Raw genomic sequence first — 25,487 nt, 5'->3', positions numbered from 1 at the left:
AGCACATGGGCCTGGCTGCCTTCCAATACACATGTGGATCCTGGAATTGGAGTTTCATGTAATTTTCCTGTGCCACAAACCATTTTCCTTCTTGTCATTTCGTTCGATCATTATAATGTTTTAAAGGCCATTCTTAGTTTGAAAGCTGTACAAAAATAAGAGACTAGATAACCTGGGTCGGAGTCCTGGCTCTTGGGTTTATCATGTGTGTGCCTTTCAACACATTACTTACATTCTCTTGGCTTCATTTCTCTCTTGGGGAACTGAGCGGAGCAGGTGGCGTGCATTCAAGGCCTCCCTTGTGACTTGCACTGACACGTGTGCTTTCTGTGCCTTGCTTAATTTAGTCCTCATAATGACCACAAGATGCAGGAATTATACTGTTGCCTTTTGGGGGAAGTTATGGTGATGGAAAGAGGTTACCTGTAGATTATGCCTGACCTGATCTCTCCTGTTTGTGGAGGTTAATCCTTGTCACATGCAGAAGTCTCACGTTGGTTCGGTGATAGTGTTCCTGCTTCTCTAAGATTCTGTGATTTTTCTGAGTGTCTGTGGTTATACTTCACCTTAGATTGAATGATTTCATCTAATTAGAATTCTTCGATTCAATTAGTAATACATAAACGTCCAATTTACGCTCCAGATTTCACTAAACCAAAGTTGAATGCGAACTCTGAACAGTCACTAATTCTATTGATGTGTACACTGGCGAGCCTGGCTCAGATACGCTCGTGCAAATGCTGCATTAAATGAATGAACGCATGTTAAATAGCCCCATGCAATGCCTGGCACAAAGGTCGTCAGCCAAAATTTGTCTCTGCCCTCCTTACTGGCAAGATCAGACTCAGAGAGCTATTTTTTGGGAAAGGTGAGCATCCCCTGGAAAGATGAGGCCAAGGCCTTACAAGATACACTGGAACAAAGAAGCCTCTTCCAAGGGTCCAGTGCTCTGAAACCCAGTGTGCTCTCTTGTTTCCAGACTGATCCCTGGATCTGCTTTCATCAATCACCTACTAGGCAGGGTGTGGCTTAGTTCCACTCTGCTATTTTAGGACCCAACTGTGGCCCAAAATCCAGCTTCCTTCTGACCCTGTGATCGGCTTCTGCTACCCCACTCTGCTTGCCTGATCCTATCTTCTGTCCTCTGAGCTTTGGCTCCATCCCCCGACCCCCACCACTCCTGACTCATCACAGACAACTCCACTTTGCCTTAATATATCAGGCAGCAGTTCAGACTCTTTTAGGTAGCTCTGACCTTGAACACCTCACCTTGCTTTATAAGTGATCTCCCCCTGGAGGAAGTCCTGGGGCATTTAGAAAGGTTTGGGCATTTGGAATTATCACAGTCTGGGGATGTCACATTTCCTGCATTGCACAGCACAGTCTAACCCAACAAAGATTTGCCCCATAAACAGTACCTCTGCCAACAAATAATGGTTCTAGCTCTGAACCATTCATCACAACTACTATTTCTATTCTCTCGAGTACTGGCTTGGTTATATTCACCTTGTAAACCAATCAGTTAATTTAATCAACACTGTTTTCTTAGTGGATGACAAATGTATTAAATTAACACAAATTAATGAGCATGCACTGTAGAAAATAAGATAGACAGTCATTACTGTAGATCTAGTTAAACAAAGCCTGAACCTCCTATTTATCAATTTTTTCAGACAACTATTTTCTAGAAAATTGGGTAGGAGTTTGGGACTGGGCTGGCAGCTAAGATCTTAGATTATGCAAAGAGGCAGCCTTTAAAGACTATCCCTAGACAATCAATGGTCATGTATCCCTTCCTGCCCTACCTCTTGTAGCAAGTTGGGTTCTTTAGAAGACAGATGCTGAACAAAATAAGGCTTGCAAAAATGGATGGGGGAAACGTAATGTGTAAGAAAAGAAAAAAGAAGAAGCAAGATTGGGCTGGAGGACCAGTCAGAACACAATGGCGGTCTTACAGTTTCTGCTAGCTCATTATAAGATTTTCATGCTAGATGGAAATAAATGACTAGACCCTTCTACCCACACCTTGCTCAATCATTGGCAGGACTTGTACTACAAACAGTATGATCTCAACTAGGAAGCTGGGGTAGGCCCTGAGAAGTCTAACAGTGGGAGGATGCCAGCAAACCACACTTCTCACAGCTGCGCAGGAAGGTCTTTCTTCAAGAGAGATCTGAGCAGCCTTCTGTGTCTGCCTCACGTCCATATGTATAAGCCTGTGCCCTTTTGCAGCAGGATGAAATGAGAACCAACTATTTCTTGTTGCAATCTCCTACTTGCATGCCAACCTACAACTCAGCTGTCTTTGGGCAAGAACTGCAAAGAAAAAAGAAAAGACATTCAAAGAATCCATCTCTTAGATAACTGCAAATGGAACTTTTCTCTCCTTCACTTGCACTTTTAAAAATCCAAGACCATTGATGGGATTGATGAAAGGTCATTCTTACTAGGAAAAAAACCTCTCATTAAAGGAGGAGACAAGTTGTCCATATCTTACACTTTTATACTCAGAGTCATGTACTGCCATGCCTCAAGAAATTTCTCTGTAAAGAATAGTAAGGAGGAGAAATAGTAGTCACTCGATGCTTTATTTTCCCTCACTTCAAGGAAACATATGCTTTTGCTGAACCTGATATTTACACATATAAGAATTCTTCACCATCCAGCAATAACCAATGACCCATGCTAGCCAGTTTGGCCTCATGTAATGGGATTCTTGGCTTTTGCACCCAAGGAAGCAGAGAATAGGTTTTAGGAGGATTGGGGTTCCATTAATTATATACATGATTTTTATTTGTTTAGTGGACCAATAGAAAAAGAGAGACATTAGTGGCATTTATGACTTATTAAGACTAGATGAAAACCTCGGAAAGAGCTTTTTGTGAAGAGAGTGGTCTAATGAGAATGGATGTAATGGTTATTTACCTAATTGAGCAGTAATGACTGAGGTGCAGGCCACTTTCCCAGGATTAATAAAGAGCTGGGGAGTTGACAGTTTGGGCCATTAAGCTCAGCCAGTACTTAATCTTGGCAAAGGGAATGGTGCCAGGGTCATATTAGTATTATAAAATGAGAATGAAACTTAGAGAAAGAACTTACTTTTTTGAGAAATGATTTTAATTGGCAGTTAAGCACCTGACATCAGATTGGGCAATGCAAGTTTCATCATGAAACAAATTTTCACATAAAGTCTTCAAATCTTATTCCAAAGAAAGAGGGGGCTAAGAGAGAGACAATGACCCTTAGCAATATCAAAAATATTTTCATGCACAACCACAAGCAAACAATTATCACCTCCCTTGGTTTAAAAATAAAACAAATAATACTAAAGACATGGAGTTGAGCTGGAAGCATTGTATACCCTGGAGATTCCCTATCGACATTACCATCCACAGTGTCCTCCAGGAAAACCAGGGTGCCTCTCATCCATAACACCATAGTTGAAGCTAAGACGTTGTCAAATATGTCGAAGTCTTTTGAAATTGTTGGTATTCAGTGATCCCCTTAACCAGTGTGACAAATGTTCACATGTTACTCACTTGTCAAGAAAAGTTACTCGGTTTACTAAGTATTCGTTATTCCCATAGTTCTGTTCTGGGTGGGAAAGTATGAACATCAGCCGAGAGCAAGTAGGAATCTAAGAAATGGTGCTTCATCTTGTTCTCTATGTGAGGTGAATCTTACAAGACTGGCCTCGAATTTTTGAGGACTTTAAAAATCTGTTTAGTTCGCCAACATTTCCTTCTTTATCTTGAAAGCACTGAGTGTCTTACAAGACATCTTGAAAAAGGTCGAGGCTCTAAACATGAGTAAGGCACAGCCACTGCTAACCAGGAGCTTACAATCTAGCAGAGATCTCAGAGTCTAGAGCACTGTTCTAGAAATCGGCATAGGGATAGGGATACCTGAGTGGCTCAGTCAGCTAAGCGTCTGACTCTTGATTTCACCGTAGGTCATGATCTCAAGGACAGGAGATCCAGCCTTGAGTTGGGATCTGCACTAGGCATGAAGCCTGCTTAAGTTTTTTTCTATCCCTCTATCTTTCTTTCTCTCCTTCTCTTAAAAAAAAAAAAATTTAAATTTACAAAAAAAGAAAGAAAGAAAGAAAGAAAGAAAGAAAGAAAGAAAGAAAGAAAGAAAGAAAGAAAGAAAGAAATCTGCTTGGGGATCAAAATTTCCAATCATATCCCTCCTTCCATCATCTTGACTCTATATTCATTACCTTAATTTTCTCTAAAGGATACAGTTAATGGGGTTGAGTCTTCTCTGTGAAACCCCCTCTGCTGAAGCAGCTGAGCCAACAACAGCGGGAACAATGTCGTCATTCATTTCAAGGAAAGTTACCAAGCCCTTACCATGTAATAAGATGTTAGGGTGTAAGACATGACAGTGCATAAATAAATAATCTTTATACTCTCATAATACAGCAGAATCAGAGAGAAATAAAAAGAATACATGTGTTAATGTGTTATAGGTGCTTTGATAGCAAGGCAGGGAGATGTCCAGAGAAGGCAATCAGCCAATCCCAGTAGTCAAAAAGGCTTCAAAAAGAAGGTGACCCTTATTAAACCTGGTGGAGTTAGGATATCTACCTTTAGGTAGAGGCGCGTAAAGAAACTACCAAGTCAAGGGGCAACATAAAGAAAGGGGCTGACAGAGTGAACAACCAGGAATGGTCAAAGAACACTAAAGGATTCCCATAGAAGGCCTCTTGGCTCCATCTTCTTCATGCCTTGATGGGCTGACCAACGCTCCATTCTTCCTTCTAATACCCTGACTAACTAGCACCCATGTCTAGCAGGATAGTTCCTAAAAAGTCATCCATTTCTGCTCCCACCTCTTGGGTTATATGAGTCTCAGGTGTTTGTTCCCAAAGCAGCCTATGCCAGTTTTACTCATTATTAAAATGATATAATTAACATAAACTATGTTGAAGAGTTGTTGTTTCTGTGAAAATTAAATTGGATACTTTGGAAAGACTTGACTTTTTTTTCCTGAGTCACTAAAAGAAGCAATAGAATTAAGCACAGGGTATGTAACTATAAAAGAATGAAAGAGGATTATAAAAATCCCTACAATGAGATTCTGCCTCAAATTGCTTTGCTGGTATCTCAAGTTCTCACTCCAATTTAAAGAAAACAAAACTGGAAATCATAAAAGATGCATTATGGATATATTTTATGCACACAAAAGCAAGATGATGCATAAAATCAAATAAAAGTCTTGGCCCTACATTAAAGAAATGATAAATGCATGCACATTAATGTTTTATATTCAAATGTTTTAAGAAGGTTTTGTGTGTGTGCTTCCTTTTTTTAACCAACGTTGTGATCAATTAACCAGCTGTCAGTATTAATGTGCTGGTTGAAAGGGTTTCTCTTATGGTATGAATTTACCATAGGACAAGAAAAGATCAGACCTAAGAGGCAGACAGAAAGGCTCCAAACGCCACAATTTGTAGCTTATTCTGTAGATCAGGGGTTGGCAAGATATAGACCTCAGTCCAAACCCAGGCTGTAGCTTATTTTTATAAAGTATTATTGGGACATAGCTGTATTCATTCAGTTAAAGGGTTGTCTATGGCTTTTTCCACTACGCAATGGTGGAGTTAAGAAGGAGTTCTTACCAAGACGGTGTGCAAGTATACATGAAGGGTTAGTTTCTGCCTTCAGGAAAGGCATGAAGTCATGCCCTTCTGCTCAGTCGTCTCTCTCGACAAACACCTTAGGCCACTGTGGTATCACATACTGTTACCCCAGAACACAGGGAAAGACATAGAGACAGCCAGTAAGAAGGCCTCCAACTCTTGGGGATGAGGGCATAAAACAGCTGGCCCAAGTTACAATACGAATTCCATTGAGAGTCACCCACCACTAGAGGAAGGGTATAAAAGTCTCTCCCACACAAGACCCACCACAGATCTAAGGCAGAAGTTCAAGTGCCATGGTGGGAAAGGAACTGGGACCCTGAGAAGCTCCCAAGCCCAAGACCCTGGTGCACAGGTTGATAAGACCAAGGCTGAGTCAGACAAAGGAGAGGCTTCCGACCTCCAGCTTAGCAAGCCCTGAGCAACAAGCAGAAGCCATGTTCATGAACACAGGTGCAGAGGAAAGTAGAGACCGGAGCACTAAAACCCTCCCCACCCCATCTCCCACCCTGAAAGTACCCCAAAAGGAATGTGAAGTGTAGGGGCTATGGATGATCATAGCAACAACATTGTTAACTAGTAGGAAGATGCAAAATGGAAGCCAGGACAAGAGACCACAACACACCTAGCCCAATGACTAAAATAAAACATACTGACCATACCAGGTGCTAACAAGGAGAGAATGTATCTCTCAGACATTTATTTTTGGTATCATCACTCTGGAAAACTGTCTGGTAGTTTCTCGTGAAGTTCAACGTATACTCATCCTGTGGCCCAGTAGTCTTACTCCTGGGTATTTACCCTAGGGAAATGAGAACTTCCATTCACATAAAATCTTATACATGAATATTCATAGCAGCTTTGTCTGGAATTGCCAAAGACTGGGAACAAGCCAAATCTAGAGAGCTTATCCTCCTGTATTCTCAAGAGCTACCACACCTACTACGAACACCCAAGCCAGGACTTCTCCCTCTGTCTCACACTTAAAACACCAAGTCCTCCTTATTTTACCTTATAAAGTATATCTCAGATCTGCACCCTTCTCTCTTTTCCAATTTCTATTTGACATACAACAGGTACCACTTATCTCTTTCCCATACTTCTGCATGGTTTCCTAACAAGCATAGTGTAATTTAGCATTGGACCTCCCAAATAGATCCCTCAATGGTGACTAAAGAAATCTATTTGAAACAGGTGTTTGCCCCACATCAACATTCAATAGCTCCCACAGTACACAGGAAAAAGCACAGCTCCTTTAACTGGCACATGAGACCCTAAAAGGACCAACTCTTGTCTTCCCAGCTCCATACCTTGGCCTTGGAAGCTCCAACTTCAGACTTCAGCAATCCCAAATTGATGTTGTTTTACACTGTAACTCTTCATGCAGTCAGCCCTGCCTAGAATCAGTGTCTTTCACCTGGTTTCCCCTGACCCATCCTTACTGACCCTTTAGGGTTCAGCTCAGCTGTCCCCTCATTCCTTTTTTTAAAAATTTATTTATTTGACAGAGATCAAAAGTAGGCAGAAAGGGCAGGCAGAGAGAGAGAGAGGGAGAGGAAGCAGGCTCCCCACTGAGCAGAGAGCCCGATGTGGGACTTGATCCCAGGACCCCGAGATCATGATCTGAGCAGAAGGCAGAGGCTTAATCCACTGAGCCACCTAGGTGCCTCTGTCCTCTCATTCTTGACTTCTTCCCACTCCACCCATATCCATGCTCCAACGGGGAACCCACACTCAGATTTCTGAGAGACCATCAAAGAAGCCATAAAACCCGCAGGGAGCCTGTTTTGGGTTTTCTGAGTATTGCAGTTTCCTAGGATCTCTCACGGAAGAAATGGGGAGAAGCAGGAGTAATAGCATGGAAGTGATTAAGCCTTTGAAGTGTACCCTTTGTTCCCAGGCTCCTGTTAATTACCATTTAAGAAAGGTTTATTTGTAATGTATTCAATTACTTAGGTAACGAAATAGCTTTTTACTGATCAGTTAGAGCAGCATTTGCTTAATAGCCACAAAGGCTGGGCCCGAGTTTCATTGATAGTCTACTCCCAGATCTGGGCTTATCCCAGACTGAGCTGGGTGGTGGAGGGAGTCTTACCGGAGTACATTATAACTGTTAATATAATCACTTAGATTTAGAGAAACGGTGTAAGTTTAGGGATTTTCCTCATTATTCTTTAAAGAATAAGTACAACAAAGGAGAAGAGCCAAGGAACTCCAATGTCTATTTTATTCATTCTTCCAGTCGATTCCTGAGAGGAAATGCTTCATGAGATTTCTACTGATCAGGTTTCTTCTCACAATTCCCAACACCCTACTCAAATCTGACCTCCTCGGCACTTCTCTGACTACCCAGGACTGCTATAAGATTTCTCTACTCTCCGACATTTTTGCTGTGTTTCCCATGGAGCTTTGCCAGTGGTCTAATGGTTATCTACAGAGAAACAAAAAGGAAGAGACAGAGGAGCATAAGACTGGGAGGGCCAAAGCCATTTTGTTGTAGCCCCTACCATGTGAATGGTCAAGGGAAGCTCCTGGAAAAGGGGACATGTCAGCTAGATATTGAAAGATAAATAAAAATTCAACAGACTGATATATGGACTGAGGCATATATCAGTGACTCTTTTTTTTTTTTTTTTTTTTTTCAAAAAGAGGGAATTCATATCTGAAAACACGAATGTGTCATCTGGGGTCTTCAATACAAAAATGCCATGGGGGTATCTGACAAAAGGTAGGCAAGGCCAGATCCTAGAAGGTTTTAGGTTAAGCTGGGCACTTATCCTGTTTATGGTGAAGATCCAGAAGAGGAAGACTTACCATCACAGTTCTCTAAAGGAATAAAGGAAAATTCTATGGGTGGAGGGGCCCTATAAACAGAGAGAGGCAAAACAAAAATCAGGGCAGCCAGGACAGGGAGTGAGGGGAATGGGAGGAAGAATCACGCCTATATATTGAGGTTTCAGGACTATATGAGAACAGATAGAACAAGAATTAGAAAGGAAGATAAGAAAGGGAAAGGAAAGAAAAGAAAAAAAAAATAATAAAAACACAGGCACTGTGGTGAAGACTGTGGACATAGTCATCCAAGTCTGGGTTACAAGGCTGGCTTTCCCTCTAATTTGTCATAAAACATTCAGAAAGATTCTAATCACACTTAGTTGCCAATCTATAAAACAGGAAACATACCTCACAGTTTTTAGTTAGATTAAAAAGTCTTAAGATACTTTAAATACTTAAAATATTAACAAGGATATAATGACTGCTTGGTAACATTCCTTAAGATCACACTCAGTTGTACAGAAACCTGGATTAAGAGTGGTAATTCTTCAAACAGCGAAGTCAACTCTACTTAGGTAAGATGTCACCATGAGGGACAGCTGGGTGACAGGTATGTGAAAACTCTGTGCCATTTCTGCAACTTCTCATGAGCCTTTAATGATGTCTAAATAAAAGTTTAATTTTTACAAAGCCATAAATACTTTTGACAAACCACAGTGACAATTTATTGGATAAATAGTCTCTGAGAACCTATTTATATCCTACCTACTCTGGACGATGGTTTCCCTTTGTTTCTCATTCTCCAGGGTTCAGAGATATCATTTACCAAGTAACAGTGTCATTTCAGTTTTCATTACCCCCCCCTTTTTTTTTAAAGATTGTATTTATTTATTTGACACAGAGAAAGAGAGCATAAGCAGGCAGAGTGGCAGGCAGAGGTAGAGAGAGAAGCAGGCTCTCCGCCAAGCAAGGAGCCCAATGCTGGACTCAATTCCAGGACCATGATCCCTGGGATCATGACCGGAGCCAAAGGCAGCCATTTAACCGACTGAGCCACCCAAGGCGTCCCTTCATTACTCCTCTTAAACAGAAACACAGCAATAAAAATAAACTATTGGAAATGGAATTATGAGTGGCCTACTATAAAACTGGAGTTTCTTTTGCTGTTTAGCTGTTCAGCTGAGAGCCTGAATCCAACCAAACACATACCCTTTACTTCTAAGGTTCTGCCCAGTCCTCTAAGTAGAGTTGCACAGAAACCACAGTCCTCTCCCATAAAGGCTAGTAGTGAATCTCAACAAAGGCAGGATTTGAATTTTGATCTGAGCAATTTACTAGAAAGTACAGTTCATTTGTCATCCAAGACAGAGTTGCTAGCTTTGTCTTTGTGCCACCTGAAGCCAGGGTGCTTATCTCCATGACAAGAATAAAGATTCAATTTCAGTCCCTATCACCCTCCCACCACAGCAGAACAGGGCACCCAAGAGCCTGAATAATCTGTCAGACTCTGCTGAGGGGATGCTGCAGTATACCTGGCATCCCTAGCCCCATTCACTAATTACTGCTGTCAATCCTAACTTGAGAAGTAAATTGCCTGTGTTCTACCCATACTCTTCCCTGTCTTCATTGTATAAATCCAGCTCTGCTGAGATCACAACCAATGACTTTGGCCACAGTGGTGACTTCTCATCTAGACTGCTAGTCCCTGCACAAAGGAGTCCTTGTGGCAGCAGCCATCACTTTTAGTTCAAAGGGACTCTTGCTATGTCCCGTGGCAAGTTTGCACTTCCTTTTGGGACTAGGACCTCCAGCCTGCAGAGTAGAGAGGTACACAAAGTGTCCCAGGGGTTCTTTGGGAGTGATGTCTCGTGAAGCCATTTCTGTCTCTACCCTTTGGTTATCAGATGTATGTCAGCCTCCTATTAGTAAACACAGCATGATAAAGAAAGCCCTGATTTTATGCATACGCAGCATTTTGAAGGATGGCATTCCATCCTTTCAGAGTGCCGTTAGGATGGCACTTTATCTATGCCTTTAGCAGACCACCCAGGTCTCCAAGAAGAGTTGGAGAGTATACTATATGATATAAACTAAGGATTCTATGATCAGTGGTTCAAGCCTATATCTGCTTCACTATGAAATGGATCTCCTGATCAGATATTATGTTGTTTGGCATGCCGTTCCAATTGAGCAATCAGAAATCCTCTAGGGATTGGTGAATGGTGCTGACTACAACTCAGAGGTCAGGGAAGCAAGCTCATATTCAGAGTAGGTATACACGGGGAAGATGGAGAGCTTTCCCTTGCAGTATTGAAAGGACCCAGTGTAGTCAACTTTTGACAAGGTAACAAATTGGTCTTCTTAAGAAGTAGTGCCATATTGGGGCTCAGTGTTGGTCTCCGTTATTGGTAATTCCAAGACAGTCAAATACAACAATAGCTAAATTGACCATGATAAGGGGTAATTCATCATGTTGTCCAAATGTGTAGTCTTACTCCCTGCCACTATTCTGAGGAGCCTAATATGGAGTTATTCCAACTACCAAGTATGCCAATACAAATTAAACCCCCAGGGATGTGGGAAGTGAGCAATGAAAGGTCTGAAGATCTACTGAACCATTCTACTTAAACTAGAATTCTATTTGTTACCTGGCCTCATGAGATTCCATGCTTGTAGTGGGGCCATAATGAGACTTCAGTTTGCCAAGTGTCAGGTTAACATAGACCCTGTGTCTAATAGTCCTCAAAATGTCTGTATATTCTTCTTTCCCCAGTGCACAGCCATTCAAATAAATGGCCATAAGTCCCTTTGGGGAAGGACTAGGAGAATTATTACAGTTCATACTTACTATAGTTCTATAAGACCTGGTTTTATCACCCCCTCTCTACTGCCTTATAGTAGGAGGCCACCACTGAGCTTCTTTATAATGCTGGTTCCTCTCACCATTACTTTATTCAGGAATGGTGTGTCTTCTGAGCCCTTTCATGCAACATCATTCTCTGGTGGATCTTCTTGCTTCCCATAATATGTCCATTACACCATGACCTTTTTGTTCTTTTTTTATACTGTCTTCCAGGGCAACTCAGACATTTCCATTTTGCCTAAGAAGGACCAACACTTCCTCCAGACTTCTAAGTTACTCTATCAAAGAGTTTGCCTTGCCTCTTGGGTCCTTGATAGAGTGTTATATCCCATTTCCAAGAAAGTGACCCTAAGTCAATGAATTCTGGCCTGTCCTGTCTTAAGTCCCATCCCTGTCCAACAATCAGCAGAGAATCCCTCCAACACTGTTTTGAGAAAAATTTTGAATCACATGATCAATTAGTGATAGCAGTCATGGAGAGGTGAGAGGGAGCTTTAAGACATATGGTATACTTTTGCATTTCTGATGTAAACATCTGCTCAACTTACAACCTGTAAGTATAGAAATGAGTAAGGACAACCACAGGAGCATAAAGTCTCTGACCTTGGTCTCAAATCTTGGCCTCAGTTCCTCTGTAGTTTAATCAATGAAGTTAATTAAAGTGATAGATCATGCACTTGACTTTTTCTAGGAACTGGTGTTGAAGGGGGAAAGGAGAAGGAAGAAAAGGAACCTGGGGTGGGGGGTGGGGGGAGTTGTTGATGATAGGGAGGTAATAAGAAGTCGACACTGTAAAGTAACAGATAGAAGAAAGGGACTTTGAGGGACTTCTTGAAGATAAATAATTTCCTTTTCTCAATTTTGTCCTTATTGATCCTCACACAGTCCTTGTTTGGGTAGAGATCTAAACCCCCTTAAAACTCCTCTTCTGGGACTTAAAATGTCAACTGCGTGGTTACCAAAGTCATTTTAGTTATTACCAAAATCCTTCCAAGGTGGCTCCATCTAAGTGGTAACAAGCTCCAATAAGTAAAATCAATGGACTCCTGTCTTGCTTTACTTTTCCTTAATGGCCATCTGATAAACTGGGGCAGGAGGAGGGGATATCTCCCCAGGAATTCATTTCTACTGTGGCAAGGCTGGGAATTTGAAAGAGATTCAAATTAACCACTGTGTGTTTTTGTTAGACTCCTTCACAGGTCTGATAAACATCTTGACAGACATCATTTGGAGATTCACCGGAGACTTTCTGGCACCTGATCTCGTCTGCCGAGTGGTTCGTTATTTGCAGGTATGTCGCGCCTTACGAATGTGATGAAACAAACTGACACCAAGATTAGGTCTTGGATTCTTCATAAGGAAAATAATATAGAACCCAGCACTTCTACCCAATAAACTTCTCGCTTCTTCTAGTTGGAAGGACAAGAATAATTTGTAAGATTTTGGGGTTTTTGCTAAAATAATAAACATACAGATAAAACATAAGTAGCATTAGTAAGAATATAAGTGTTCACATTTCAAGTATTAAGTAAAATTTTGGAGTCAACATGAAGGTCTTTGACATATTCTGGCTGTCTTGGTCCACTCAGGCTGCTGTAACAAAAATGCCGCACAATAGGTAGCTTAGAAACAACAAATATTTATTTCTCACACTTCTGGAGGCTGGAAGTTCAAGTTCACTGTGCCAGAAATTGTCAGACCAAGTGCCTTCTTGCAGGTTGCAGGCTCCAGATTATGACACATGGCAGAAGGAGCAAGGGAGCTCTATGGAGCCTCTTTTGTAAGAGCACTAATCCCATTCATGAGGGCTCCACTCTCATAACCTAATCATCTCCCAACAGCCTACCCCTAACACCATCACAATGGGCATTAAGATTCCAACATGTGAATTTTGGAGGGACACAAACATTCAGAGTATATGTAGCACTGTCTAAACAATCTTCAGAAAATTTCAGTTTTCTTTTCTTTCTTTCCTTTTTTTTGCCATTTTCCCCCACTCAAATTAACACAACACGGGCTACTGTTCTTTTTGAAAAACATTGACAGATTGTTAGAAAGTAGGTATTATCTCTGGTTATTTTAACTTGTATTTCTTGTATTACCACCGAATTGGACTTTTTAAAATATCTACTGGCATTTGAATTTCTTCTTCTTCAAAGTATCTGTTATTCTTTTTCAATTTTTTTTATAACTGGGATAGTTGTTTTTTTCTCAGTTATTGATAATATCTATTTTCAGATTAAAGACATTTACACTTTGCCTGTTGAATATGCTTCAAAGTAAAAATTATAAATGCAAATATATATACATAAAATATATGGTATAAAATATTACATATGTATCATTTACATATATTAGTAATATATTATATATGTATATAATATGGATTAAGGCACATCAATTAATTATAGAAAGAATGAACTGTTTCATAACTGGTATTAGGATTGAGGTGCTGCTTCAGAGCTGTTAACAATTATTTTTCATTAATATATTTCTATTTTTATGCCCATACTTCAGGTCTAAATTACTGTAGCTTTATAAAGCACAGTGCATTTCTGGGAAAACTTACCCTATAAGATTCCATTTGTTAGTAGAGTTTTGTAGAATCTTTGCAACTATATTCATCCATGATTTTAATTTGTTCTATCATTTTTAGACCTTGGAAATGGAGTTACTTCATCTCCAGAAAATGGACAGAGAATAGTTACAATTAAAAATCTTTTGTGCTCTGAACATAATCTTGAAAGTTTGGTAGATGTGAAAGAGCCCTGATTACTATCTGGAACTGGCATTTTTTCAGAGATAATTTTTTAAAACACATTTTAATTTATTATTTAAAAAATTTGCTTCCTTTTAGGTAGATGTTATCAATTGCTTATTCTAGCAATTGCTGAGAAATAAATTATGCCAGTTCTGTGTTAGAAGCAGGGATATGGTTGAGCTAAATAGCTATCAGTTGAAATAAACTAAACTATCAATCAAATTGACCTAATTGGCATTTATACAACACTTCATCCAACAAAACAGAATGCTTATTCTTATCAAAATCACAGGGAACATTCACCAAGAGAAATTACATACCACCATAAAACACACTTTAACAATGTAAAAGAGTGGAAATAGCACAAAGTATGCTCTCAGACCCAACTAGAATTAAACTAAAAATGTATAACAGAAAGATAGCTGGCCAGTCTCAATGTTTTTGGAGATGAAACAACATGCTTCTAAGTAACATGTGGGTCAAAAAAATGAAAATACAATTTATCATAATTTGTAGGACAGTAAAAACAGTGCTTCTGAAGAAACATAGCATTTAATTTCTTGTTTTAAAAAAGAAAAAAAGATCTAAAATTAATAACAAAGCTTCCCCCTTAGGAAACCAGAGAAAGCAGACCAATGTAAACCTAAAGCAAGCAGAATGTTTTAAATGATAAAAATTAGAACAAATTACTAAATGAAAACAGTAATTCAATTGTGAAAAATCAATGAAACTATAAACTGGTTCTTCAAAGAGATAATAAAACTGGTAAACTTCTTGTCAGGCCAAAGAAGAGTAGAAAAGGGATGACACAAATTACTGATATCAAAAATGAAAGAGGGGTCATTATTACTGATCTGATAATAAAATAATAATAAAGGAATTTATGAAATACAAGTTTGATAAATTACTTGAAATGGACCAAATCCTTGAAAGACACAATCTGCCAAAACTCACACAAAGAAAAAATATATTACCTGAATAGGTCTGTATCTATGAAAAAGATTTAATTGATATTTTATAATCTTCTAAGAAAGAAAGCACCAGGTCCAAATGGGTTTACCGGTGAATTCTACCAAACATTAAAGGAAGAAATTATACTAACTAGTTTCTTTTTTTTTTTTTAAGATTTTATTTATTTATCAGAGTGAGAGAGTACATGAGTTGAGAGGGTATAGGGAGAAGGGCAGGAGGAGAGGGAGCAGCAGACTTGCTCCTGAGGAGAGTCTGATACAAGGCTCAATCCTAGGACCTTGAGATCATGGCCTGAGCTGAAGGCAGACTTATAACCTACAAAGCCATCCAGGCTCCTCTACTAATAAGTTTCTAATTTTTCTAGAACATAAAAGCAAAGGGAACATTTCTTAACTCACTCTGTGAGTCCAGCATTACTCTAACACCAAAACCAGACAAAGGCATTATAGGAAAGTAAAACTATACACCAATATCTCTCATGAACATAGATATAAAAATTATCAACAAATATTAGTAAATTGAATGAAAATACTTATAAAAAGAATTACATACCATGACCAAATGGAATTCATTCCAGGTATGCAAGGTTCACCATTCAAAAGTCAATTAATGTAATTCATTAAATCAAAAAGTTGAAGTGAACAAAAAATGTATATAACCATTTTAATAGACACAGAAAAAGCATTTGCTAAAATCCAATATCCATTCACAGTAAAAAGTCTCCACAAACTTTTCATAGAAGGCAATTTCCTCAGTTGGTAGCTACAAAAAGCTACTGCTAACCTCATACTCAACGGTGAGAGACTGGATGTATTTTTCCTAAGATAGGGAACAAGGTAAGGATGTTCCCTCCCATTACTCCCATTAGGATCATACTGGAAATCCCACCTAACTCAACAGGACAAAACAAGGAAATAAAAGGTATACAGATTGGGAAAGATGAAATACCTGTTCACAGATGAAAAAAACAAAACAAAACAAAATATAGAAAATCTGTGGGCTTATTAAGTGAAAATAAAAATAAAAAGGTTGAAGACTACAATATGCTTTTATATACTAGGAATGAAAAATTTGAATTTAAAATTTAAGAAGCAATAACCATTTATGTTAGCACAAAAAATATGAAAGACTTAGGTATAAACCTAACAAAATATGTGCAAGATCAGTATGAAGGAAACTATAAAACTCTGGTGGGAGGAATCAAAGAATATCAAAGTATAAAGATAGGTATTCTATGTTAGGAAAATGCACTATAGTTAAGATATCAATTTTGTTCAAAACAACTTATAAATTCAATGCAATCCGAGTCAAAATCCCAGCAGGTTATTTTATAGATACAGACAAACAAAGTTTCTGTGGACAGGTTAAAGACACAGACAAGCCAGTACAATACTGAGGAAGAACACAGTTGGAGGAGCTACTATCTGATTTCAGACTTACAAAAATGCTACAGCTACATCAAGACACCATGATATTGGCAAAAATAATCAAGAAATAGATCAATGGAACAGAATAGAGACCCCAGAAACAAATGCACACTAAAAGTCAACTGATCTTTGACAAAGGAGCAAAGACAATTCAGTGGAGAAAAGATAGCCTTGCCAAGAAATACTGCTGGAGTCATTGGTATCCAATTAAATAATATTAATGATCATGATGATGATCTGACTAAAGACTTTATACCTTTCACAAAAACTAATTCAGTATGGATCATAGACGTGAATGAAACATGCAAGGCTATAAAACTACTAGAAGATAACATAAGAGAGAATCTAGGGGACTTTGGGTTTCTCAATGGCTTTTTAGATATAACACCAAAAGCACCATCCATGAAAGAAAAAAATGAAAAGTTGGATTTTATGAAAATTTAAAACATCTCTGCAAAAGACACTGTTAAGAGACAGAAAAGACAAGGCACAGAATGGCAAAAAAAAAAAAATGTTTGCAAAACATATACTTGATAAAGGATTTGTATCCAAAATATACAAAGAGCTCTTAAAACTCAACCCACTTAAAAATGAGCAAAAGATCTGAACAGACACTTCTCCAAAGAAGATAGAACGATAACAAACAAGCATATGAAAAGAAGCTCACCACTATATAGCATTAGGGAATCCCAAATTAGAACAAGATAGCATTAACATAGCTATTAGAATGACTATAGTCCAAAAAACTGATGATGCAAAATGCTAATGCTGTTTGCAGGAATGCAAAATGATATATCCATTTGGAAAGCTATTTTGGCAGTTCAATTTTATAAAAATAAAATTCTATAAAAACAAAATTGAACATACTCTTATCATACAATATAGCAATTACACTCCTAGGTATATAAACAATGAGTTGACAACTTACATTCACACAAAAACTTACACAAGAATGTTTATAGCAATGTTATTCAGAATTGTCAAAAATCAGAAGCAAGATGTTCCTCAAAAGCTGAATGGATGAGAAAAAAATGGCTACATGAGTATGATTACAACCATATGACCTTCTGGAAAAGGGAAACGATGAAGACCATAAAAAGATCAGTGGTTCCTAGGGACTTGGAAGGATTGAATAGGTAAAGCACAGAGGATTTCTAGAATAGTAAAACTTTTCTGTATGAATGGTGGATACATGATATCATGCATTTATCAAAAACCCACAGAATTATAAAACATAAAGAATAAGGCTTTATATAAAACATTGATTTGGGTAATAATGTGTTGATATCAGTTCATCAGTTTTAACAAATGGATGCTAATAATAGGGAAGGATGTTAATAATAGGGAAGGATGTTAATAATAGGGAAAACTGGGGGAGAGGAGGGTGGGACATCTCTGTACTATCTGCTCTATTTTTACTGTAAAACTAAAATTGCTGTAATAAATAAAGTATATTAATTTTTTAAGTCCAGGGATCCTCCTGTACATGGATCCAATCTGGTATTTTTCTAAATAAAATTTTTCTAAGTTTGCTGCATTCAAGTCTCACTTCTCTGGAAGATTTTCCTTAGTTTTATATTTCCTAGGTCATTTTTGTCAGAATTGAGGGGTGGGGTAGTGCGAATTCAGACATATGTCCTCAAGCTGCCATCTGTTCTCCAAATGGTATCCCATATGTTGTTGATGTGTAGAATTTTCATTGTTGACATTTATGAATTGACTATAATTGTACTTTGATTTCCTTCTTGACTCAAGTTAATTACAAGGGTGTTTAAATTTCCAAGTGGTATTTTAAAAAAAAATAACATGGTACTAATTTCAGCTTTTATTGCTTGTTGTTTTAAATATGCAAATTATATAAGTTGTATAATTTTTGGAATCTATTGAGGGATTTTTTTCTTGGTAGTTTAGTTTAGGACCAGTTTTGAAATGGTTGCCTAGATATTTTACAATAATGTGTATTATTTTTAAAGTGTGTTTAATTTTTCCATGTATTATTATGTTTTATTCTTTTAAATCTTTAAACATTTTAGTTATACATATTTAGTATTATGTTGCTTGTCACATATAAGTTTATTAATATTCTATCACCATTTTGTATTGTATTTTTTTTAATAAAAAGAATCCATTTTTCTCATGTAGTGCGATTTGCTTTGAATTTAATTTTTCTGTTAGCAGTATTGTATTAAATGCCTTCTTTTGGTTTTAGTTGTTCTGTATGCCTTTGGTCATTGTTGTATTTTTTAAACTTTGATAATCATTTGGTTTCAGAGGTTTGTTTTCAACACACTAAGCAGATTTGGGGAAGGATTTTGTACATAGTCTTTGTTTTAGTCAAGGAGGTCAAACCATTTATATTTATTGAGACAAACGGTGTTTGGTATTATTTAAATCACCTCATTTTAATCTTTTTGGTTAATTTTTTTTCCTATTTACATGTTTTTTCTTTTCTATTTGGTTATTAATTGTGTTAGGCTGAAAGATGCCCTCCACCAAAATCCAAATCCTAATTCCTAAAATGTATGTATATTACCTTCTATGGCAAATAGGGACTTTACAGATGTAATTAAATGGGGAGATTATTCTGGATTATTTTAATGAGTCTAAATGTAATCATATATATTCTTTATAAAAGGGAGGCAGAGGGAGATTTGAAAGTCAGAAGAGGCATTATAACCACAGACCCAAGATGTAATTGGTATAACCACAAATCAAAAAGTGCTGGCTGTCACCTGAAGCTGAAAGAGGCAAGGGAGGAAACACCCCCCACCAGAGCCTTTGGAGGGAGGCTGGCCTTGCTAACACTTTGACTTTGAACTAGTATACTATAAGTGATTTTACACTTCTGGTCTCTAGAAATGTAAGAGAATAAATTTTTGTTGGTCTAAACCACAGGTTAGTGGCAATTTGTTACAGTAACCATAAGAAGTTAATAAATTATTTTTCTCCATTTTTATTTCACTATCATAGCTTATCTTTAATTTTTAAACTGAGTATGTCTCTATCAAAGTAAAAAACAAAAGCGATGCCTAAAATGTCCAAATGGAAAGATATAACATGATTCCTTTCCTTATAATCTCTTCTCAACTCCCCAGATTTTTCCCTGGAATGTTTCCTAAATAAATTCATAGTTATTTTGTAAACAGGTTGTGGGAATTTTTGGACTCATTGCTTACCATAGCTGCTATTATTCAATCCTGTCCCTCTTATAGAGTCTTAATTTTGAAACAATGCTCAATCAGCAGAAATATTTCCTCACAGAAGATTTTGCAGGAGATTATGTGATGTTATGCTTTCTTCTTTCTTATACATATAAGTAAATTATTCTGTGCCTTGGCACAGAAATGATATTTACAAAATTCTTGGATCATAATTTTTCTTTCAAAATTCTGAACATGTTTTATGCTATTTTTCTGGCATTTTATTTTTGTAAAAAAGAGGCACGACAATTTGAAATGCATTTCTTTTATGTAACCTTTAGGGTTTTTTTTTTACCCTGCCTAGATGTTTGAAGACCCTTGAAATTAACTACTGTTTTTGACTGTATCTCAAAATACATCTCTTTTTGTTAATGCTGGCACTCTCTTTTGTGAACTTTTCTCTTGCTCCAGATTCTGAACTTGTGTCAGCTACCTCACTCAACACAGCCAAAAATGGCTGAGATTCTTGTGACCTTCTTACCACAACATTCTGCTCCACAAAGTTCTGCCCCTGGGGACATTTTTTCCCCCATCCTCCTGAAATGCCACCTCCTGAGCTGTGTGTGGCCAGCTATAACAATTCTGAATTCTTGGATCACACATAGAAATCCCAGTTTTCTCTAAGAAGACAGTTGTCTAATTTTTTTTGGTTAAACTTGGACATGATTCTTCCCTCCATCCATATAGCACCTTTTTAGCAAGAGGAGACTCTCTTCTTACATCCCTCAGGAGAACCTTCAATCACTAATGAGACCTCAAAACCCCCTCCCTATAGCACCTTCCACAATGGTAGTACTGGGATGCATTTGTGGTAGTGTTTTAGGTAAAAATAATAAAGAACAACAATATTGTTTATTTTTAGTTGAGTGAGGGAAAGAACAGTAAGGTATAAATTCAGACAAAAGTTATTACCAAAGTCATGGTATTTTTCTTTCATTTTAGAAGAGATTCAGACACTCACCCTTAGACTTTGGTCTTTGACTTACCCTTCCCCACTCTGGAATTGGTCCAAAGATTACAAAACAGAGATATGGCTGGACTTTTGGTAGAAATGAGGCTCAACGTTACGCAAAAACTTTCCACTTTGATCATCCTTTCAGAGATATTTCACTTAATTATATTTTGATTATGCTCCTCTCATAAAGAAGTTAACCTCTTATATCCCAATTTCCTTCTCTGCAAACTCTACAAATAACACTATACTTAGGATAATTAAAGGGCCTGAGCAAAGTTGGTAAGAGATGGGGTGGGAAGGGGGAAGAGGGGACCCAAGGACTGACCCTAATGAACAGCTCTGCTAAAGAAGTGGAGGAGGAAGTAAGTTCTGAGACTGTTAACACAGATGATGATAAATGATTCTAAATAGCACATGGGCTCCCAGAAACCAGATCCCATCCATTGTCTTTCAACAACTCACAACTGATAAAACCCAAATGAATGTTTCTTTCTAATTATTCTGGAGTGTCAAGTATGGCAGAGAAAATTAGTTTAGCTTTATAAGTCAACTACAAACAAATGTACCATGCAAATGTCAAGAAAGACTGATCCTGAGATGTGGTGTCTCCAAGAAGTCATGTGAATGAATGAACAAGGGTGAGCTTAGAAGCATTCTCACTGGTCACCATTAGCAATGGCAAGTCCAATTCCAAAACAGCAATCTACTTCTAGACATAGGGAGTCAGTCATTTCTCTCCCTAGCCCAAACTTCATCCCTCCTTAACTTCAGTGCACAGGTTTCTAAATAGCACAAAATACTCCTCTATGATATGCATTCTCTCACTTTTGTGAAGTCACATACCTCCTCTTGTTTCTCTCTTCAGGTTGTGCTACTCTATGCTTCTACCTATGTGCTGGTGTCCCTCAGCATAGACAGATACCATGCCATCGTCTACCCCATGAAGTTCCTGCAAGGAGGTAAGTTGGCTTAGCTAAAGTCTATCCTGTAAGAAACCATCCTTGGGTGAGGGTAGGTTTATTTCCACTAATGTTATCCTCCTAAATAATGGTTTTCTTATTCCCACTCTCTTCTTTTCTTTCTTTCCACTTCATGGGTCTGATGGTCCAAAAAGATGTAGAATTAGAAGCAGAATGCCTAGGAAAAGTGGATACTATTTGGATACTATGTATCTACTATGTAGATAGTACCCATGGATGGTCAACAAGCACTTTGTCTTCCTTACTTCCAAACCATAGAGATAATTGGAAAGATGTTTTTAATTGACAGTTACTGGCTAGTAAAATTCTCCTTGATCCAGCGATAGTGCGGAAGCCCCAGAAGAAGAAAACAGATGGGTCAGAGGGAAGGTTTAAACCACACAACTCACAATACCCACAGATGACAGTACAGTAATATGGTGTTAAGAGTGCTTCCTAAATAGATTGTGTAAAGGCCAAAGCATGAAGGACTCAAGGAAACCAGTAGGTTGATTTCTGGAACACAAGGAGGAGGGTCCATCACTGCATGTTTACGTTCCCTCTGTCTTCCCCCTTCCCAGTGGGGCAACAGAGATAGGGGGCTCTTCCTCCTAGTAGTGGGGATGCTGGATTTGAAGAGACAGGGTGGGGTCCTAGGAAGAAATGACTCCTTGGAGGGATGGTTGGTACCTAGTCACAAGACTAATTGTCCATTACTCTGCCCATGGGCAGAGCCCAGTTTCCTCCAGGACCCCTGAAAGCAAGTAAGAACACAATGTTGATTGACCTGTACCACACTCTCCCAGGAAGCCTGTAAAACCTTATAAAATAAAGAACTAATATGAAATCTTGACTACAGAGATGAAGTGCAATCAAATATCATACAAAATGAGACAAAAACAAAACTGTAGAAAATAGATAATAGTTCAAAATACCATTCTGAGGCATTCACAACTAAGAAAGTAAAATTAGCAGAACAAGCAGAACTTTAGAATAAATAGAATTAATGTCATCAGATACTAGTGAATATTTCAGAGAAAAATGGCATAGATCCTTTAAATGATAAGTTAACAACATCTAGTTAAAACAAAATGTGCAGTCCTTTGACCTTGAAGTTCTACTTCTCCGTATCTTCTCTGGACAAACACTTACATTCATGCCTGTATGTACATGTGTTGTTTATTGTAGCTTTGCTTAGAACAGCAGGGATTCCTTCAGTGGAGGAATGTAGATGTTTCAGTAGCTTAGATTTATTGATTGCATACCAGATGCATTCATGATTATATAAGTTCTTTAGCCATGTTAAGTACTTTAATTCTTACAACATCTCTATGTGATAGGTCCCATTATTATCTGAATCCTACAGTTTGGACAATTATAATTTAGGGAGTTAAAGTAACTTGCCCAAATCACACAGCTGGTAGGTGCAGGGCAAGACTTGAACCCAAGATGGCCTGGGTGTAATTCAGGTATTTTGACTACCGCATATCCTGCTTCTCAATGAGGAAGTGGGATAGCCACAGACAGTAAAAAAAGAAAAAGTAATAAACAAATGCTTGCAAGGGCACACATCAACTAGTCCTCACTTTTGGCAATGGGATTTCAACTAGCTATAGTGACCACAGGGACTTACGTACAAGAAGGTAGACTGATATGTTGTGCACAATTAAAACTATTTTAAAAATAGAATTTATACCTGTTTATTGTAGGCTTTTCTTAAGGTTGGGGTGTGTGTGTGTGTGTGTGTGTGTGTGTGAAGTATGTGACCAGCACCAAGCTTTCTGGGCACTTTCTTTGCCTCAGTGGTTGTGATAAAGGAGGAAGCAGGGAGTGGGATGAAGGGAAATGGGAGAGACACTTCATGATGTAAACAAAGGTATGATATACTTATTCATTCACCTATTTAGTTATGCCCAGCAAGCCCCAGGAAGGATTGAGTGGGGGCATACAAAAACACATACACCAGAGTATTTCAAGGTACAGAAATATGAGTATTAGGGAAATTAAGTATAAGGAAACATGAGGGGTGTCCTGAGATATTTGCCAGAGGTGGAGGCTTAGGGAATCCATAGCCAGAAGGGAAACACTACTCATCTCACAATACTCATTGGGTTAAAAAAAAAATCAACTCTTTAGCTCATGGAAAATAGGACTAGTTCTAGGAGACACTGCAATATTCTAAACAGTGTCCTAAATTACAGAAAAGGCAGCAATGAATATTATAGCATTCTTTTAAAGATGTAAAGCAATTTATTTCCTCACTACAAAATTAATAGAGGTTTGGTGGAGGGCACTTGGAAAATAATCATCTTCAATAGCTTTGGGGAAAGGTGAAAACTTAGAAATAGACATTATCCATTTTTTTCCCTTCCTCTCTGGCCAATCCCACTGAAGTCACAGAGGAAGCAGAAATAAAGGGGATGTACAGCTGGGAGGGAGCCAAGGAAAGAAGGCTTCAAATAACAGAACCTCATGGAATTCCCAGCACACAGGGATCTGATGAAAAATGGATGCCACACTCGCCCAGAAAGGCTGCATGGCGATGTAGGAGTTTTGGGGTGATGTGGTAGGTGAGAACAGGGAACCCTGTTGGGCTCACTTGGTATGACTTGGTGTTACAGTTCCTCAGAATTTAAGGGCAGCATTGAGGGGCTGGGCTAAGGGTTCATGTGATTGAACAAAGAGGGGGCAGCCAAAAGAGATTCCCCACCAGGCAGCACAGCTTCTTCACCCAGAACTGAGCAGGCAAAAGTCACAGAGTGTCCCTCATGACTGAGCAGACACCAGGTGATGGCGACTAAACCAATGGAAGAAGAGGAGAAAGGGAGGCCTTCCCCTTATTCTTACTGGTCTTGTTCACTGCTTTTTACTAAAGTGGTGGTTTCCTCAGCCAGGAACTCCAAAGAAACTGACATTTTAAGCCTCTTTAGGATAAATAAGTACAAGAATAATTAGGAAAACATCTATTCATAATGAAGAGAAATACATACTTCAGGATACTAAAGCATAATATAAAACTTTGATAATTTAAGAAATATGATACTGAAACCAGAATAATGTACATACGGCATATGGAATATCAAATCAGTTAGAAAAGAATGACTTAGTCAGTATATGGCATTAGGATAGTTGTCTAGCCATTTAAAAAATATTAGACTGCCATCTGTCACAGTGAATTACAAAGTAAATGCCAGTTGGATGGAAAAAGTAAAAATTTTAAACTTGAAAAGGTACAGGTAAAACTTTTTATTTTTGGTGAGGGAAAGATCTTTCTGGGAATAACACCAAAAGCAGAAACAATAAGGGAAATAAATGTAGTTTAAACTACACCAAAACTAGGGTGCCTGGGTGGCTCAGTGGGTTAAAGCCTCTGCCTTCGACTTGGGTCATGATCCCAGGGTCCTGGGATCAAGCCCCACGTAGGGCTCTCTGCTCAGCAGGGAGCCTGCTTCTCCCTCTCCCTCTGCCTGCCTCTCTGCCTACTTGTGATTGGTCTGTCAAATAAATAAACAAAATCTTTAAAAAAAATAAAAATAAAAAATAAACTACACCAAAACTTTAAAACTCTTTACACAAATAATAAACATCGTATGCATACCTAAGCAGAATAACAAATAAAAAATATTTGTATACAACAGGCAAAGGGATAATGTCCTTCTTCTAAAGAACTCTGGCAAAGAAATAAGAACATACCAATTGAAAAAGCAGACAAAGTACATGAACAAATTATTAAGAAACAAAAAAAATAATAATAAATGGACGATATATAGAAATGTTCCTTTTGATCACTAACTGAAGAACTGCAAGATTAGACATTTGGATATGAAATCTTATCAATGAGATAACAAGAGTAAGAGGAAGAATCCTCTCAGTGTTGGGAGAATATACAGAAATAGGCATGTCTGTACACTTCCAATCGGAGCCATAA

General features: G+C 38.2%; 1 protein-coding gene across 2 annotated transcripts in view; it reads left to right on the top strand.

Annotated features, from left to right (window-relative positions):
- NPSR1 (neuropeptide S receptor 1) overlaps nt 1-25,487 on the top strand; it is a 150,320-nt gene that overhangs the window by 87,038 nt on the left and 37,795 nt on the right. Inside the window, exons 3-4 of one of the 2 annotated variants that reach the window (XM_082691785.1) lie at nt 12,473-12,576; nt 21,466-21,559. The exons of the other annotated variant lie outside the window; for it this stretch is intronic. Of the exons in view, the coding sequence (XP_082547911.1) occupies nt 12,473-12,576; nt 21,466-21,559 (198 nt within the window). The remainder of the gene's footprint in view (nt 1-12,472; nt 12,577-21,465; nt 21,560-25,487) is intronic. 2 annotated transcript variants of the gene reach the window in all.

Source organism: Mustela nivalis (genome assembly GCF_964662115.1).
Source record: "Mustela nivalis genome assembly, chromosome: 12".
Lineage (NCBI taxonomy): Eukaryota > Metazoa > Chordata > Mammalia > Carnivora > Mustelidae > Mustela > Mustela nivalis.
The sequence above is the reverse complement of the archived record's forward strand: the minus strand, read 5'-3'. Positions and strand labels throughout refer to the sequence as shown.